The 13,445-nt window shown below is 32.8% G+C and overlaps 3 protein-coding genes across 16 annotated transcripts; 1 reads left to right on the top strand and 2 right to left on the bottom strand.

Moving 5' to 3' along the window:
* The first annotated feature begins 449 nt into the window (after positions 1 to 449).
* On the top strand, positions 450 to 7,942 carry LOC111435618 (myosin-11-like). Of its 13 annotated transcripts, none has more exons than XM_023073045.1 (13): positions 450 to 586; positions 705 to 858; positions 1,264 to 1,464; positions 1,553 to 1,675; positions 1,830 to 1,867; positions 1,965 to 2,073; positions 2,285 to 4,420; positions 4,506 to 4,643; positions 4,896 to 4,966; positions 5,095 to 5,260; positions 5,731 to 5,802; positions 5,882 to 5,976; positions 7,561 to 7,942. In XM_023073045.1, exons 2-11 carry the CDS (start codon positions 781 to 783, stop codon positions 5,788 to 5,790), a joined length of 3,120 nt encoding a protein of 1,039 aa, XP_022928813.1. In that variant the 5' UTR covers positions 450 to 586; positions 705 to 780; the 3' UTR covers positions 5,791 to 5,802; positions 5,882 to 5,976; positions 7,561 to 7,942. The 13 variants fall into 13 exon arrangements, with proteins under 13 accessions (XP_022928813.1, XP_022928812.1, XP_022928811.1 ...); XM_023073044.1 differs by having other exon boundaries at positions 5,874 to 5,976; XM_023073043.1 differs by having other exon boundaries at positions 5,731 to 5,815.
* On the bottom strand, positions 5,788 to 7,354 carry LOC111435621 (protein LURP-one-related 4-like). 2 transcript variants are annotated; one of them, XM_023073056.1, is made up of 3 exons: positions 6,701 to 7,351; positions 6,378 to 6,611; positions 5,788 to 6,148 (listed from the first exon to the last, which is right to left on the bottom strand). In XM_023073056.1, the coding sequence occupies exons 1-3, from the start codon at positions 7,013 to 7,015 to the stop codon at positions 6,014 to 6,016; spliced, it is 684 nt and encodes a 227-aa protein (XP_022928824.1). In that variant the 5' UTR covers positions 7,016 to 7,351; the 3' UTR covers positions 5,788 to 6,013. The 2 variants fall into 2 exon arrangements, with proteins under 2 accessions (XP_022928824.1, XP_022928825.1); XM_023073057.1 differs by having other exon boundaries at positions 6,018 to 6,186; positions 6,701 to 7,354.
* A 3,111-nt stretch (positions 7,943 to 11,053) lies between the features above and the next one.
* On the bottom strand, positions 11,054 to 12,083 carry LOC111435723 (protein LURP-one-related 4-like). Its single transcript, XM_023073224.1, has 3 exons — positions 11,790 to 12,083; positions 11,455 to 11,676; positions 11,054 to 11,338 (listed from the first exon to the last, which is right to left on the bottom strand). The coding sequence occupies exons 1-3, from the start codon at positions 12,045 to 12,047 to the stop codon at positions 11,204 to 11,206; spliced, it is 615 nt and encodes a 204-aa protein (XP_022928992.1). The 5' UTR covers positions 12,048 to 12,083; the 3' UTR covers positions 11,054 to 11,203.
* Between the last annotated feature and the right edge of the window lie 1,362 nt (positions 12,084 to 13,445).

The raw sequence follows: 13,445 nt of genomic DNA, 5'->3' as shown, positions 1-13,445 counted from the left end.
TATATATGATTTTTTAAACTATTTTTTCGATTATTTATTTTCTTATTACTCCTAAAAATAAAATAAAATTTAAAATTTGGAGTGTAATTTAAAAAATATATATATATTTAAATGGTTTATTAAATAGTAATAAGAAAAAAATTATTTGGACTAATAAGAAAATATAAATATTTATTTTCTTTCTCCTATTTTCATACGTGTGAAAAAGCTTAGCTGGATGACACGTGACTAAAAATAAATCCGAGTGGAATATTTGAATAGGTCAAGGGTAGAACTGTCAGACCACAATTATTTTATTTTATTTTTTTATTTTAATCATCTCTCTGTTTTATTGTTCAATTCAAGACGAGCCAAACCTGACATAAATAAATAAATAAATAAATTTTTAATAAATAAAATTAATCATTTATTTCAAGTTTCAGTGAAAATTAGATTATAAAATTGAAATGTAACACTCAGAAGCTTCTCCTTTTTTTTTTTCTTTCGCTTTAATTTTTTTCCCTGAATGAGGACAGTGAGAGAATCTCTCAGATCTCCCGATTCCATCATCCCATAATCTTCTTCCATTGTTGTTCTTCAATTTCAGGTTCTTTCTCAAGCTTTCATTATGTGAATTTCGATGTTGTTCTCCTCCTTCTCTGATTCCAATTCGCTTGCATTTTGATCCACTGTGTTAATCGCTTTGACGGCTCACTCTGCTGCAGCAATGAGGTTGTGGTCGCTGCTTGAATTTCTGCTTTGAAGCGGTTTCCGGCGGGAGTTTTCCGGAGATAGGCGGAGATGTTTAAGTCGGCGAGATGGAGGAGTGAGAAGAATAAGGTTAAGGCGGAATTTAAGTTGCAGTTTTATGTTACTCAGGTATGGTTGAGATTATTAAGTTTGTTTATTCTTTCACTTCAGTTCTGGACATTTACCTTGATTTTGGAAGTTCTTTTTTGGTTTTGGATTGCGTATAGCGGTTTTGGATTGTGTTTGTGTAATGGAATTTGGAGCATTACTTGAAGTTAGCTGAAAAGATTGTTGAAAATGAGAGAAGTATTCGAGTCGGTGATTTGATTCGCTTGGAGCTGAGAAGTTAGTGCATTAATGGATTTGAGACGTTTCTGATGATTTGAATGGACGGAATAGAAACGGATTAATACATCCATGCCCGTGAACCTTTTTGGTTTTTGTTTTATTCATTACAAACAGAGCAAGATTGTTTGGCTGGGCATTTTGTTACTTGGCCGGTTACTTCAGATTGTAAATGTAAATTAATTTCAGGTTTCACAGTCAGTGGTGGATGCACTGACGTTATCCGTGGTTCCTGGAGATGTGGGAAAGCCAACTGCAAGACTGGATAAAGTCACAGTTACTGATGGGAGTTGCAAATGGGAAACTCCAGTTTATGAAACAGTCAAGTTCGTGCGGGACACAAAATCTGGGAAAATCAATGAGAAAACCTATTACTTCCTCGTCTCAATGGTATATATGGAAGTTCTAGATTTGATTTGTTTTTTTCTTGTCAATGAAAATGTATTTAAATGCAAGCTTAACTTGGGTGTTAATATAGGGACGAGCAAAATCAAGGGTTCTTGGGGAGGTTTCTATCAACTTAGCTGATTATGCAGATGCCACGAAATCTTCTTCTGTTTCTCTTCCCCTAAAGAATTCCAATTCTGATGTGGTTTTGCATGTGAGTATTTCGAACTGTTCCCTACCTGAGTGTGTGAACCTATCATGCTTAACAAGGATTGTCATCTTTGGATTTGAACATTGGGATCTCTGTTGAGCACTGTGATTTCCCTTTCATCATCCATTGTTAATATTTTGCTTATGTTGTTTCATAGGTTTTGATACAGAAGCTGCAGGCTAAAATTGAGCCAAGGTGAGAATCTATGGTTTCAAGTTTCCTTTCTTAGAGGATATTTTGCTAATGTTTGACTGAGGGTTTGATCTGCTCCTGATGGGGAAAAAAATGACAGAGAGGGGGAAGATTTTGACAATGTCAGCATTGGATCTCAGGAAACGAGCTTGAAATCATACTTGAGCAATGGTGAAGTAGATGAAAGCATTAAAAGCAATTGTACTGAAGTAAGGCTCCATTTCCAAGTAGCATAATAAGCACATTTTCCCCTTCATTGTTTTTCGGAGATTTCATGACCAGTTTTTCAGCATATTTGCTCGTGGACTGAGTATTTTTATTTTCTTGTAAAAAAATAACTGTAGAGTAGATAACCAATTGAGTTTTTCCACAGCTGTTGGTATTGTTGCTGTAATTCTTTCCTTTGCTCTGTGTAAATAGGACGAGCAGATTAGCAAGAGCCCTCATGATTTTGAACTAAATGGTGACTGTAGAGAATCAAGTGGATCTGATATTACATTGTCAAGTTCTGAGAGCAGCTCTGGATTTGATACTCCACGAGAACATCAACCTGTTAGTTTATCATCACTTCCTCGCACACCAGTGACATCCCTTTCAACAACCACTAACAAGCAGAATCAAAGATCACAATCAATATGGCCCCTTGGTTCCGATCATGGAGTAAGCATAGATGAATCATCAGATGACATGCCTCCCTTAGATAGTTCTGGACCAGTAATGCGGTCTGAAGAAAGAGTTGTAAATATTGAGATTGAAAAGCTCAAGGCTGAGCTTGTTGGCTTTTCCAGGCAGGCAGAAGTTTCAGAATTGGAATTGCAGACACTTCGAAAGCAAATTGTCAAAGAAAGTAAAAGGGGTCATGATCTGTCTAAAGAAGTTGTCATTTTGAAAGAGGAGAGAGATTCACTCAGGGAGGAATGCGAGAAACTCAAATCCAAATCCAAAAATAAAATGGAGTTGGAGGGTAAGAAAATAGAGGCTCTTCTGGAAGAAACGAAGGAAGAACTAAACCAGGAAAAGGAATTAAATGCCAACATTCGCCTACAACTCCAGAAGACCCAGAAAGCTAATGATGAGTTGATTCTTGCGATGCGAGACCTAGAGGAAATGTTAGAGCAGAAAAATGGTGCAAGAGTCCGTCTCTATGACAGATCAAGATTTTCTGAGAATGCTGAAGAGTTCTATAATACCATCTCCAAGTGTGAATCTGAGAACGATGAGGAGCAGAAGGCATTGGAAAATCTTGTTAAGCAGCATAGTGATGCAAATGAAACATATCTTCTGGAACAAAAGGTTGTTGACCTATATAGTGAAGTAGAATTCTACAAGAGAGAGAAGGATGAATTAGAAATGATTATGGAACAACTAGCACTTGACTATGAAATACTGAAACAGGAAAATCATGGCATGTCATATAAACTGGAGCAATGTGAACTGCAGGAGAAACTTGACATGAAAGAAGAATGTACGCCCTCAGCAACCATAGTAGAGATGGAAACACACATAGAACACTTGGATAGGGAACTTAAGCAGCGGTCAAAAGAATTCTCTGATTCTTTGAGCACCATAAAAGAACTTGAAGCCCATATCCAGGCCTTGGAGGAAGAGCTGGAGCAGCAAGCTGAAAATTTTGTAGCTGATCTAGAAGATATCACATGTGCTAAAATTAAGCAGGAGCAAAGAGCCATCCTAGCAGAGGAGGACTTGAGGAAGACAAGGTCGAGAAATGCTAGTACAGCAAAAAGGCTTCAAGAAGAACTCAAACGGGTTTCTTTGCAGATAGTCTCGACATTTGATGCAAATGAGAAGGTAGCTGCTAAAGCAGTGGCAGAATCTATCGAGCTGCAACTGCAGAAGATTCAATTAGATGAAAAACTTGTGTCTACTAATAAAGAGCTTCAATCAGTTAAGGAGGAGTCTGACGCTAAGCTCCGTGAACTCTCAAACCTGGTAGATTTGCAAACAAGACAGATCGAACAGATGTTTTTAGAACTTCATACAAAATCTAAGCTGCTTGATCGACAGGAGGTTCAAAAAGAAGTTTGTGAATCTCTCTCGAGAGAGATTTTGTTACTCAAGTATGAAATTGAAAGGCTCACAAGAGAAAATAGCTCTCTCAAGGAAAGAGAGAGCTTGAACCAGATCAAAAACATGGAAAGAAATGAACTGGTAACAACCATCGCTTTGATTATGAAAGAAGGCGAAAAGTTTCAAAACGAGTTAAATAGAAGAAGGCATCAGAATGTTGAATATGAGATATCAATGGGATGTCTACAAACAGAGTTGGAGGTGCTTAGAGATCACTGCAGTGACTTAAAACATTCTTTGGTCGAAGGGGAGATAGAGAAAGATAAACTTAGACATCAGGTCTTTCAGCTAAATGATGACCTGAAGAAGGTGAAAGAATTCAATGGTGTTGACATGCTCTGGTACAGCGATGAACACACAGCAGCCTGTGATGTTGTTGAAGCTTTTACAGAAAGCACTAAGTCCACTTCTTCGGAAAGTAACCCAAAGGAGGTCGCTGCTCTAAAGGGGAAAATTGAGTTGCTTGAGGTATCCTCAAGATCCATGTTTTTGTAAATGGTTATTTATTTTTCAATCAAGTTATTCAATTTATGAATCCTACTCCTCTTTCCAGAGAAAGATAAGTTTGAAAGAAGACGCCATAGAAACTCTAGCTAGTAAAATTTCCGAAAAGGTGATGGATTTTCAGCTCACAATTGAAGAGTTAGAAAGCAAATTGGAAGAAGTTGTTCCTATTAGCAAAATTCAAGAGGTAGGAAATGTGCATTATTATAAGGCATGCAGATTCTAACCTCTATGGTTGTGTTAAAATGAATTTGTTCCTCTTCATTTACATTTAAAGCACACACTTCACGAATTACATAGTTATTTGTTAACAATATTATAGTTAAATCGTCATTATAATATCGTTAGCCTTTGTCATTCTTGTGCTTGTTTCCCAGATCTCAAGGTTACATATATTTGTATGTCGTTAAATAACATCTCATGATTGAATTGGAAGCAGGCAAATAACCAAGGTCAAAGCAAAAACACTTCATCATCCATTGAATATGGAAATGGCGTGTCAGTTGGGAGGTATGTTAGAAAACAGATAATAATCTCTCTCTCTTGGAAGTTTTTGTTCAACCTCTGATTCTGTTTGTCCTTTTGAACGAAGGAAACAATCAATTCCCTGATTCTCTTCCTTATTCTATTCTCCGCAGGAATGATATAATTTCATCAGAGACCGACAAACTTGACGACAGTGACAACAATTGTGACAAATTTTCGACAGAATTAGCAGTATTAAGGGAAAGAAACAAATCAATGGAGAGTGAACTAAAGGAAATGCAAGAGAGATATTCAGAGATAAGTCTCAAGTTTGCAGAGGTAGAAGGTGAAAGGCAACAGCTTGTAATGACTCTACGCAGTCTTAAAAATCGCAAGAAGATTTAGTAATTCTTTTGTAGCATTATATAGAAAAAAGTATACATTTCATGTAGAGGAAGTAGCGTGATACCACACAAGACAAGACATTCCATTAGAGTGAATAAATAGTTTGTTTGTAAAGGGGAAGAAAAAAAAAAAAAAAAAAAAAAAGCAAAAACCAACGGAAGCCAGAAATGCCATTATCTGGCATTATCTGTTCCATTGAGTCAAATTTAAAATATTTTTTGTTCCAGTCAACTTTTATTTATTTAATTTAAAATTATGATAATTATTTTCGAGAGCTTGTCGTGAAATACACGCGAGGTCTTTTTTATTCTTCTAGGGGAAAGAGACATTTCCTTGTGAAAATAGAAGTAGATTTATGGTAACTTTTTCTTGCTGGGAAGCTCTACTTGTAATTTTGTCTATAGCAGGAAGTTGCAGTTGGCAGAATTGAAGCCTTTGGACATTGTCAGATAAATGCAGTGTAGAAGATTTCATGAGTGAGCTTTACAGGTATACAAAATGAATTAAATTACATACTTTTCAATGGCTGCTCTAATTCTCTTGAAAGAATTGAAGGGGGAAAATACAGGAAAAGATGCTGCAGGTAGAGTTGGTCAAGTAGCCGGTTAATTTGGGTCCACTTTGCAAGTTTGGCTGCTGAATTGTTCCAGGTTTGTCTCCTTTGTTTTCTCTTTTGAAACAATTGAATCATATTCTATGTTGAATCAATAGGTAGACAGTCACAAGTGCCATGAGTAGGGAATGATCCAAATTAGTCTGTATTAGGACCAAACTCATAACATCTTCTCCCAGTTGAACTCCTAAAGATTGTTTTCTCTTTGCCTGCACAAACCCAGATGCCATTTACTTCATTTCATATTCTGTTTTGCAACAAAAACTTAATAGCAGGTGAGATGGGGAAAACCATAGGTTTAAGTTAGAATACCATCTTAAACGGGTGGAATCCAGAAATGAAATTGCATGGCTTTAACCCAAAGTAGACGATATCATACTAATGTAGTAAGTATATTGAGGAAGATTGTAGCATTTAAGTTCGAACAAAAGGCCTTACCTCTGCAACAAGTCCGCCATGGCTGTCCAATATTCTGAATGCTGTTCTGCCCCAAATTCCTTCAAACCTATATCCGAAACTTGGCCGAGATTCTCCTTCACATAATTTCACATCACATCTTAACTTTTTACTGATAAATCTGAGAACCCTTTTCACTCTAAAGAATGGTTTTATTTCCTCTGTATTTACACCACCATCCTTATATCCTTCCCAATCACAAAGAAACCAGATTCTCTGCCAAAGGAAACCAAAAACAACCAATGACAATAAGCAATGCATCAAAGCTACACAATAATATCCAGTCCTTGTTCATCGAAACCCACCTTTCGACGCAGCGTAAAGAGAAGTTTCCCTCTGAGATCCATCAAAAAGACTTCCCTGCTACTCTTTTCATCATAGTTGTCTATTCGATAAACAATCTGACCATTCCCATTGAAAACAGTAAGCCCATTTCCTTGCATGATAAGGGACTTCATCCATACAGTGAAAGTTTCTGGATTTGAATCAGCTGTCATACAAGGAAAACAAGCAGATTCACCACCAAAAAAGAGAGAAATTGAAGAAAATGAAACTTTTAGCCATTTGGGACAGAAGATTCTGTCTTCTCTCCCAGATACTTTATGGCCCTCCTTGATCATCTAATCAGCATCTCAGTTTTTGTGTTGAAATAAAACTAAAATAGGAGAAGAAACTCAAAACAAAACATGGGGTTCAATGATTAGTTTATTATTATTATTATCATGCATGACGACATATAGATATATTTGTTTAATGTAAGTAAAGTATATGATTTCATAGTCTTCCATTGAGATGGAAGAAACTATTTATTTTTTGTTTGTTGTCTTAAAAGTAAATGCAAGTACTTATTTTTGCATATAATATTTATAAAGAATAATATCCTCCTATTTTACTTTTCTTTGGGAATGAAAGTTGCTTGCTTGCTACCTTTTGCAGCTATATTTAGTCCACGTTGTCTTTTATTATCATTATTATTATATAGAAATTAGAATGGATAATTAAGATAGCAAGTGTTGCTATTGGTTGGACTTTCATTTCTTTTTAGTTATATTTATTTCTAAATTTATTGATTAGACTTTTAATTGTTTTAGTTCTCTTCATCTTGAGTTTGGTATTGGAATCACATTCAAAAGCTATTGGCTGATATGACTTGTTTGCCTTTTAGGTCTGTTTGTGATGATTATCATTTGGTGGAATATTGAATTTTACGCGAACATGGAAATTCAACGAATATGAGGTAAGGAATCGAACTTAATGAATCATTACTCATAATGTATGCTAATAGAACTATTTTTAATTTGAAACGTCGATTTTAAGTGTGAAACAACGTAATGTTGAACATAACCAAACATTTTTTTATAATTTAATCGAGATAAAGTTATATAGTTTATATAAAGTATCTCGTTAAAGGTCTCAGATAATGACCTAATTTCTATAACATAATTAGCTTGGAAATGCTAATGTCACTTTATGCACGATAGGAAGGCCTTTCAACATAAGGTGTATATCACTTTCATACGCATAATTTCATATACAATACTTTTGTATAGACCAAATACTTTAGACATGCATCACTTTCATACATACTGACTCTACGTACATTACTTTCATGTATCTAAAGCCTTTGGACATACATCTCTTTCAGGGCAACATATGCATGTACACAATATAGTTTAATAACATGATGTGACAGAAATTTTTCGTTCATCAACATAATCGTTTTAGGGACGTATATACTTTCCATTACACAACATTAATAATTTTCACATAATACATTACTATTTTACAAACAATCATGCAAAACATATCAAACAACAAAAATAAAGTGTTCTAACAGTAAGACCACTTATCTCAATTGATTTTTAGTATCAAAATTTAGGACTTGATTACATGTTACTAAATGCAGAGTAAATTGTTTATGGCTTTGTTACGTAGTCTCCTCAACAGACGATGTCAACCATGTATGCGCCTTTTACTTTTATCGAGAGAAAAGCTAAACATAAATATATAAAAATACTCAACCACCCGTGATATAATTCGATTTTTTATTTCACTTAAAGTTCCATTTTCTAATCTTAATAACAATAATAATAGATGAATTCATAATAAGGAAGTCAAAAGGGCGACCTAGCTTTGGTTGACCTTTTATAAGAAGAAAAAAAAAGTTATCCTTTTTGTCCTAAAGGTCCCATACATTGATTTGACAAATTCTCTCAAACCATATAAAATAATCAATTTCAATACAAATTAGGTAATTAATTTTCTTTTAATTCAATCGTGTATTTTCGATTATAATTTTCATCCTTCTTATCCCACTCACGTTCATATTTCTTACTCAATTTAATTCAAAATATCTATTTAACCCACAAAATTAAACACAAGACCCGCTTCAAATAAGGTGGAAAATCCTCGTTTAAATAAAGAACAAAGAGAGTTTTCTCCGTGTTGGCTAAACAGAGATGGACACATGATAGGATTATATTCCTTGTCTCCATTCTCATCCTGCACAGTGGGCATCTCTTCAAGGAACAAAGAAACTATTTATACACATATTTTCCTAAGCTCAACATTTTTTCGAAAACGTTCTCAATTTTAACGAAGTAAGCTTCTAGTTCCAATTTCAACTCTAGGTTATTTAGAGCTCAAGGACACGATTGTACCATCTAGGTTTTAAACGCACATCCCGCTTAAAAATAATGGTAAATGAAATTTAAAAACTAAGTTTATAATTTGATTAGATAATGATAGTCAACCCGAGCATAGCACTAATTACTACTTGAAAGGTCGATAGTTCGATTACACGCACCATAAACCGTATAAAAAAAATTATAATAAATTATTAAATAAAGGTTGGGAGAAGTATTGGGAAGTGGAATCATGAGTATCACGTTGAATTCATGTTTTTTTGAAGTATGTAGAATGGTACATTGACTTGGGATTGGTTGAAATTTTATAATTTAATTTAATTTTCATATAAAATAATTATGGGACGGTTTGATGATAGGATTTGTCACTCTTTAAATTATATTGTTCTTATGTGATGATGTTTGAGTTTAATCTAACATCACGCTTCTAATTTTAAATAACATAATTAATAATTGAATTAAATATTCGTCTAATATCCCGACATTTTATTAATATTTTAATTCACGTTTTCGTAAATTAATATTTTAACATTTTTATTGGTATTAATATTTAAATCACAACTAAAAAAATAAAATCATAATAAAAAGAGATCTAAATTAGCGTTTAATATATAATTTAATTATAATATGGAAAATGAGTTTATATAATATCACAAATTAATTAAAAAAAATAGTTGCCTTTTAAATTACTCCTTCCTAGATAAGGATAACTTCTCTTAATTCTTATTATTATTTATTATTAAATTATTATTATTATTATTAACTTTGGCTTTACTTTATATAATATGCTTTCTTTTTTCATTTCGAGTTGCTTTTTGTAATTTTATAACGAAGTCAAATTCATATTATTAATTTTGTATATATAACTAAATGCACGTGAAAAATATTTTTTCTTAATTCAAAAATTTTTAAACGGAAAATAATTTTCAGAATATAAAATTGAAAATATTTTGAAAATGTATATAATATGTTTTGGGTTTGAGGATTTTTTTTTTTGGTCATAATTAATTAAATTTAATAATAAATTCAAAATTAGCAATTATTTTTATTTTTTAGTTGAACAATTGGGATAAAGATTCAAAAATTATTAATTTGGTCGTGAATATATGTTTTAACTAATATATACTTTAGTCTGGTGTTCGTGGGTTGAGTTCCGTCAGATTGAAACATTTTTTTAGACACAACTCAATTGTTCGAATTGTAAAGTTTTTCAACCCAAACATTTCTTATTAAACAAGTAGCATATCGAGACTAATAAATAAGTTCCTGACTTGTGTTTATATACATGAGGTTGTTGATGATGTGATTAAGAGTTTAATATATTTAATATATGTGTTTATGACGTGGTTAATTGATTTTATATATATAGATAGATGCAAGCATAAGATGTGAACATGCTATAAATGTGAACGAGTTAATTATGCGCTATATATGAGTATTGTTAATCTACTAAACCTCAGAAATTTTCACATTGTGTGCTAAGTTAGGGACAATGAGAAGAATTCCTGACATTGGATTATATGACACAGGCCGTCAGAGAGTTCAAAATTCTTAACAGTTGAATTATGTAACATTACAGGCCGTCAAAGAGTTCAGTAGACGTGTTGTTTACAGGCCGTCAAAGAGTTCAGTAGACGTGTTGTATTTGACCGAGAGCAAGTCTTACATACATGTTCAAAATTTAGATAACCATATAAAGAGTCAACGTCCATGCTTGAAAAATAACTTGAATACATTTTAATGAAGAGAAGAAACAAGTTAGACCCGAATGACCAAGGTAGAGCTAGAGACTAGAGTTAAATCCAAGTCTATTTTTTTTTTAGTACATTTATTTATTTTTAGTACATTTATTTTTGTTGTTGTTTGTGAACTTATTCGTGGGTGGGCGGGCTTTACATGTATAGCTGATATTTTAGAACAAATTAAGAAATGCTATTTTGGGACAAATTAGAAGAATAAAAATGAAACAATTTTAGGCCGAATGAAATCAGAAAAAGAAAAAAAAAAAAAAAATTATGAATGAAATATTTATTTGTATTTCCTCGGTAACTTCTATTTCTACATTAATTCTTTACAAGAAACCAAAAACCTAAATGAAACAAACCAAAATCTGTGAAAGAAAGGGGAAAATTTGTATGAACTTCAAAAATAAACTAACAAAATTTACATTTGGCGACGGATTAAGCCATAAACAGTCACCAATGCCATAATCAGAGATCTTTCAATCTGAGAGGTTGCATTTAAACTCAGAACATCATCTCCCAACAGAATTCCATTACTTGAAACTTTTCGTTTCGCCTGCAAACACAATCAATATCGTTTCAATCAGTTACAATTCGTAGGGAAATTATTTCTGATTATTCTATGAAAACGAAACGAAGTCGGATTCGATGATATGAGAAGAGATTGTTCACCTCTGCAACTACTTCTCCGTTGATATTGATTATTCTGAAAGCGAGTTTTCCGTCCATTTTCACCAATGAAAACCTCTCGAATCCCACACTAATTTCGCAGATCGATTCATTCCTCTTCCGCGATCCGGATCTGTACAATTTCCTCACACGAAAGCTAGGGTTCATACTTCTCTCTGATTCGATCCATCGGTATCCCTCCCATCCTCGAAGAAACGAGAATTTCTGCAGAAATTTAACCAAATCTATGAATAATCGAACGGAACTCAACGATTTAACATCAAAATCAGGAGAACAAAACTCACAGAAACCGCCAAATTTCTTTTTATGTGGCGTACCTTTTTTCTAATGGTGAAGAGAACTTTTCCTCTGAGATCCATGAGAAAAACTTCGCGGCTGCATTTCCTGTCGTAGTTATCGACTCTGTAGACGATGTCGCCATTGGAGTCGAAGACGGTGCAGCCATTTGTGTGGTAAATCAGAGATTTCATCCAAATCGTGAAGGTTTCGGTTTCGGAACAGAGCGGTGAAGACGACGGAGATGACGACGGCGACGGCGACGGCGACGGCGCTGATTGAGGGTACACTTTGGCCATGGAAATGGAAGAAAGAGAAGGTTTGAAAGTTTGATGAAGAAGGTGAAATTGAGGAAGAGAGGAATTTATAGGGAGTTTTTTTTTTTAACGAATTAAAAAAAAATAAAAAAAAATAAAAAAAGGTATGGAGACCCAAACACAATTAATTAATAATTTAATAATATAAATATTAAAAAATGCTGTCTTTTTATCCAACAAAGAAGGCGGCCATTTTAACTTTTTAAATTTCTTACATTTATTATTCCATTATTATTTTTTATTATTAAAATTGTATGACATAATTTAATAAAATTAAAGGTTTATAATTAAAATTGATTAATTTAATCTACGTTAAATTATAAATCTTAACAAATTAAAAAATTTTAAAAATTAGTATTTTTTTTATTTTATATAAATGTAAAGAATTTATAATTTTGAAAATTCAGAGACCAAATTGACACTGTCTGCACAGTTGATATTTATGTTATATTTTATTAATTTTTTTATGGTATAATAAAAATATCGTACATCGACGTAAAATCTATATATACATTAAAAAATGTCAATCTGTAGACTGAAATTTAAAATCGGGAGAGAGAAAGAGTTTTTCACCTGAGGGAAGAGTGAGAGTGCAGCCCACCATTATTTTTTATTTTTTATTTTTGGAATTTTCCCTTAATTAATAAATATTATTAATGGTGGCTGAGTTTGAATCCTTTTCAAACTTTATACATTAATTAACTTTATAATCTACGTACTTATAATAATAATCCCTATTTAATTATCTAATTCTAATGCATACAACTCCCTAATTTAAGCATAATTATCTCGTTTTAAATATTATTAATTTTTTTAAATTCTATCCAAATTTTTTAATTACTTGAATTTAATTGTTACCTTATCCTAAGTTTTAAAACTATGGACTATTTTAATTATTGTTATATTATAAGTTTTAAAACTATGGTAGATTGAGGATGAGGATAACACATTCTTATAATACGAACTTTATGATATGATAAATTAAGTTATTTATTGTTATCTTTGATGTAATAAATAATTAAAAGAAAAGATTAATAAAGGAATTAAAAGATGACAAATCAAATTTGATGTTAACCATCCCTAGCTTCTTCTTTTTTTTATATAAATAATAATAATTAAGAAGTCGATCACGATTTGGAACCTAGGTTCAATATCTGATGGTCTCGGCGTTCTCCTGCGACATACCCACGTTACCTATTTGCTTTGAATTACTTCTAAGAGTGAAAATTATCCCGATAGATCAATATGAGTGCCTTCAACATATTTTATTCATCATCCAATATAAAATTGTTTCATACTAAGCACGGTTAAATTCTGAGCTCTTATGATTGAGTCATAAAAAAAAATGCACTTTGTTGATATAGACATGAGCCGATGTGT

This window comes from Cucurbita moschata, unplaced genomic scaffold (assembly GCF_002738365.1).
Source record: "Cucurbita moschata cultivar Rifu unplaced genomic scaffold, Cmos_1.0 Cmo_Scf00050, whole genome shotgun sequence".
Taxonomy (NCBI): Eukaryota; Viridiplantae; Streptophyta; class Magnoliopsida; order Cucurbitales; family Cucurbitaceae; genus Cucurbita; species Cucurbita moschata.
This window is presented reverse-complemented; position numbering and strand designations above follow the sequence as displayed.

What these genes read in the sequence shown, in the direction of transcription:
- LOC111435618 (XM_023073038.1), top strand. Translation starts at nt 781, where the DNA reads ATGTTTAAGTCGGCGAGATGGAGGAGTGAGAAGAATAAGGTTAAGGCG. An exon ending in ATTCTGATGTGGTTTTGCAT is followed by an intron (nt 1,676 to 1,829) that starts GTGAGTATTTCG and finishes GTTGTTTCATAG; the next exon opens with GTTTTGATACAGAAGCTGCA. An exon ending in GGAAAATTGAGTTGCTTGAG is followed by an intron (nt 4,421 to 4,505) that starts GTATCCTCAAGA and finishes TCCTCTTTCCAG; the next exon opens with AGAAAGATAAGTTTGAAAGA.
- LOC111435621 (XM_023073056.1), bottom strand. Translation starts at nt 7,015, where the DNA reads ATGATCAAGGAGGGCCATAAAGTATCTGGGAGAGAAGACAGAATCTTC. An exon ending in TCTTTACGCTGCGTCGAAAG is followed by an intron (nt 6,612 to 6,700) that starts GTGGGTTTCGAT and finishes TTCCTTTGGCAG; the next exon opens with AGAATCTGGTTTCTTTGTGA. An exon ending in ATGGCGGACTTGTTGCAGAG is followed by an intron (nt 6,149 to 6,377) that starts GTAAGGCCTTTT and finishes GGGTTTGTGCAG; the next exon opens with GCAAAGAGAAAACAATCTTT.
- LOC111435723 (XM_023073224.1), bottom strand. Translation starts at nt 12,047, where the DNA reads ATGGCCAAAGTGTACCCTCAATCAGCGCCGTCGCCGTCGCCGTCGCCG. An exon ending in TCTTCACCATTAGAAAAAAG is followed by an intron (nt 11,677 to 11,789) that starts GTACGCCACATA and finishes AAATTTCTGCAG; the next exon opens with AAATTCTCGTTTCTTCGAGG. An exon ending in ACGGAGAAGTAGTTGCAGAG is followed by an intron (nt 11,339 to 11,454) that starts GTGAACAATCTC and finishes TTGTGTTTGCAG; the next exon opens with GCGAAACGAAAAGTTTCAAG.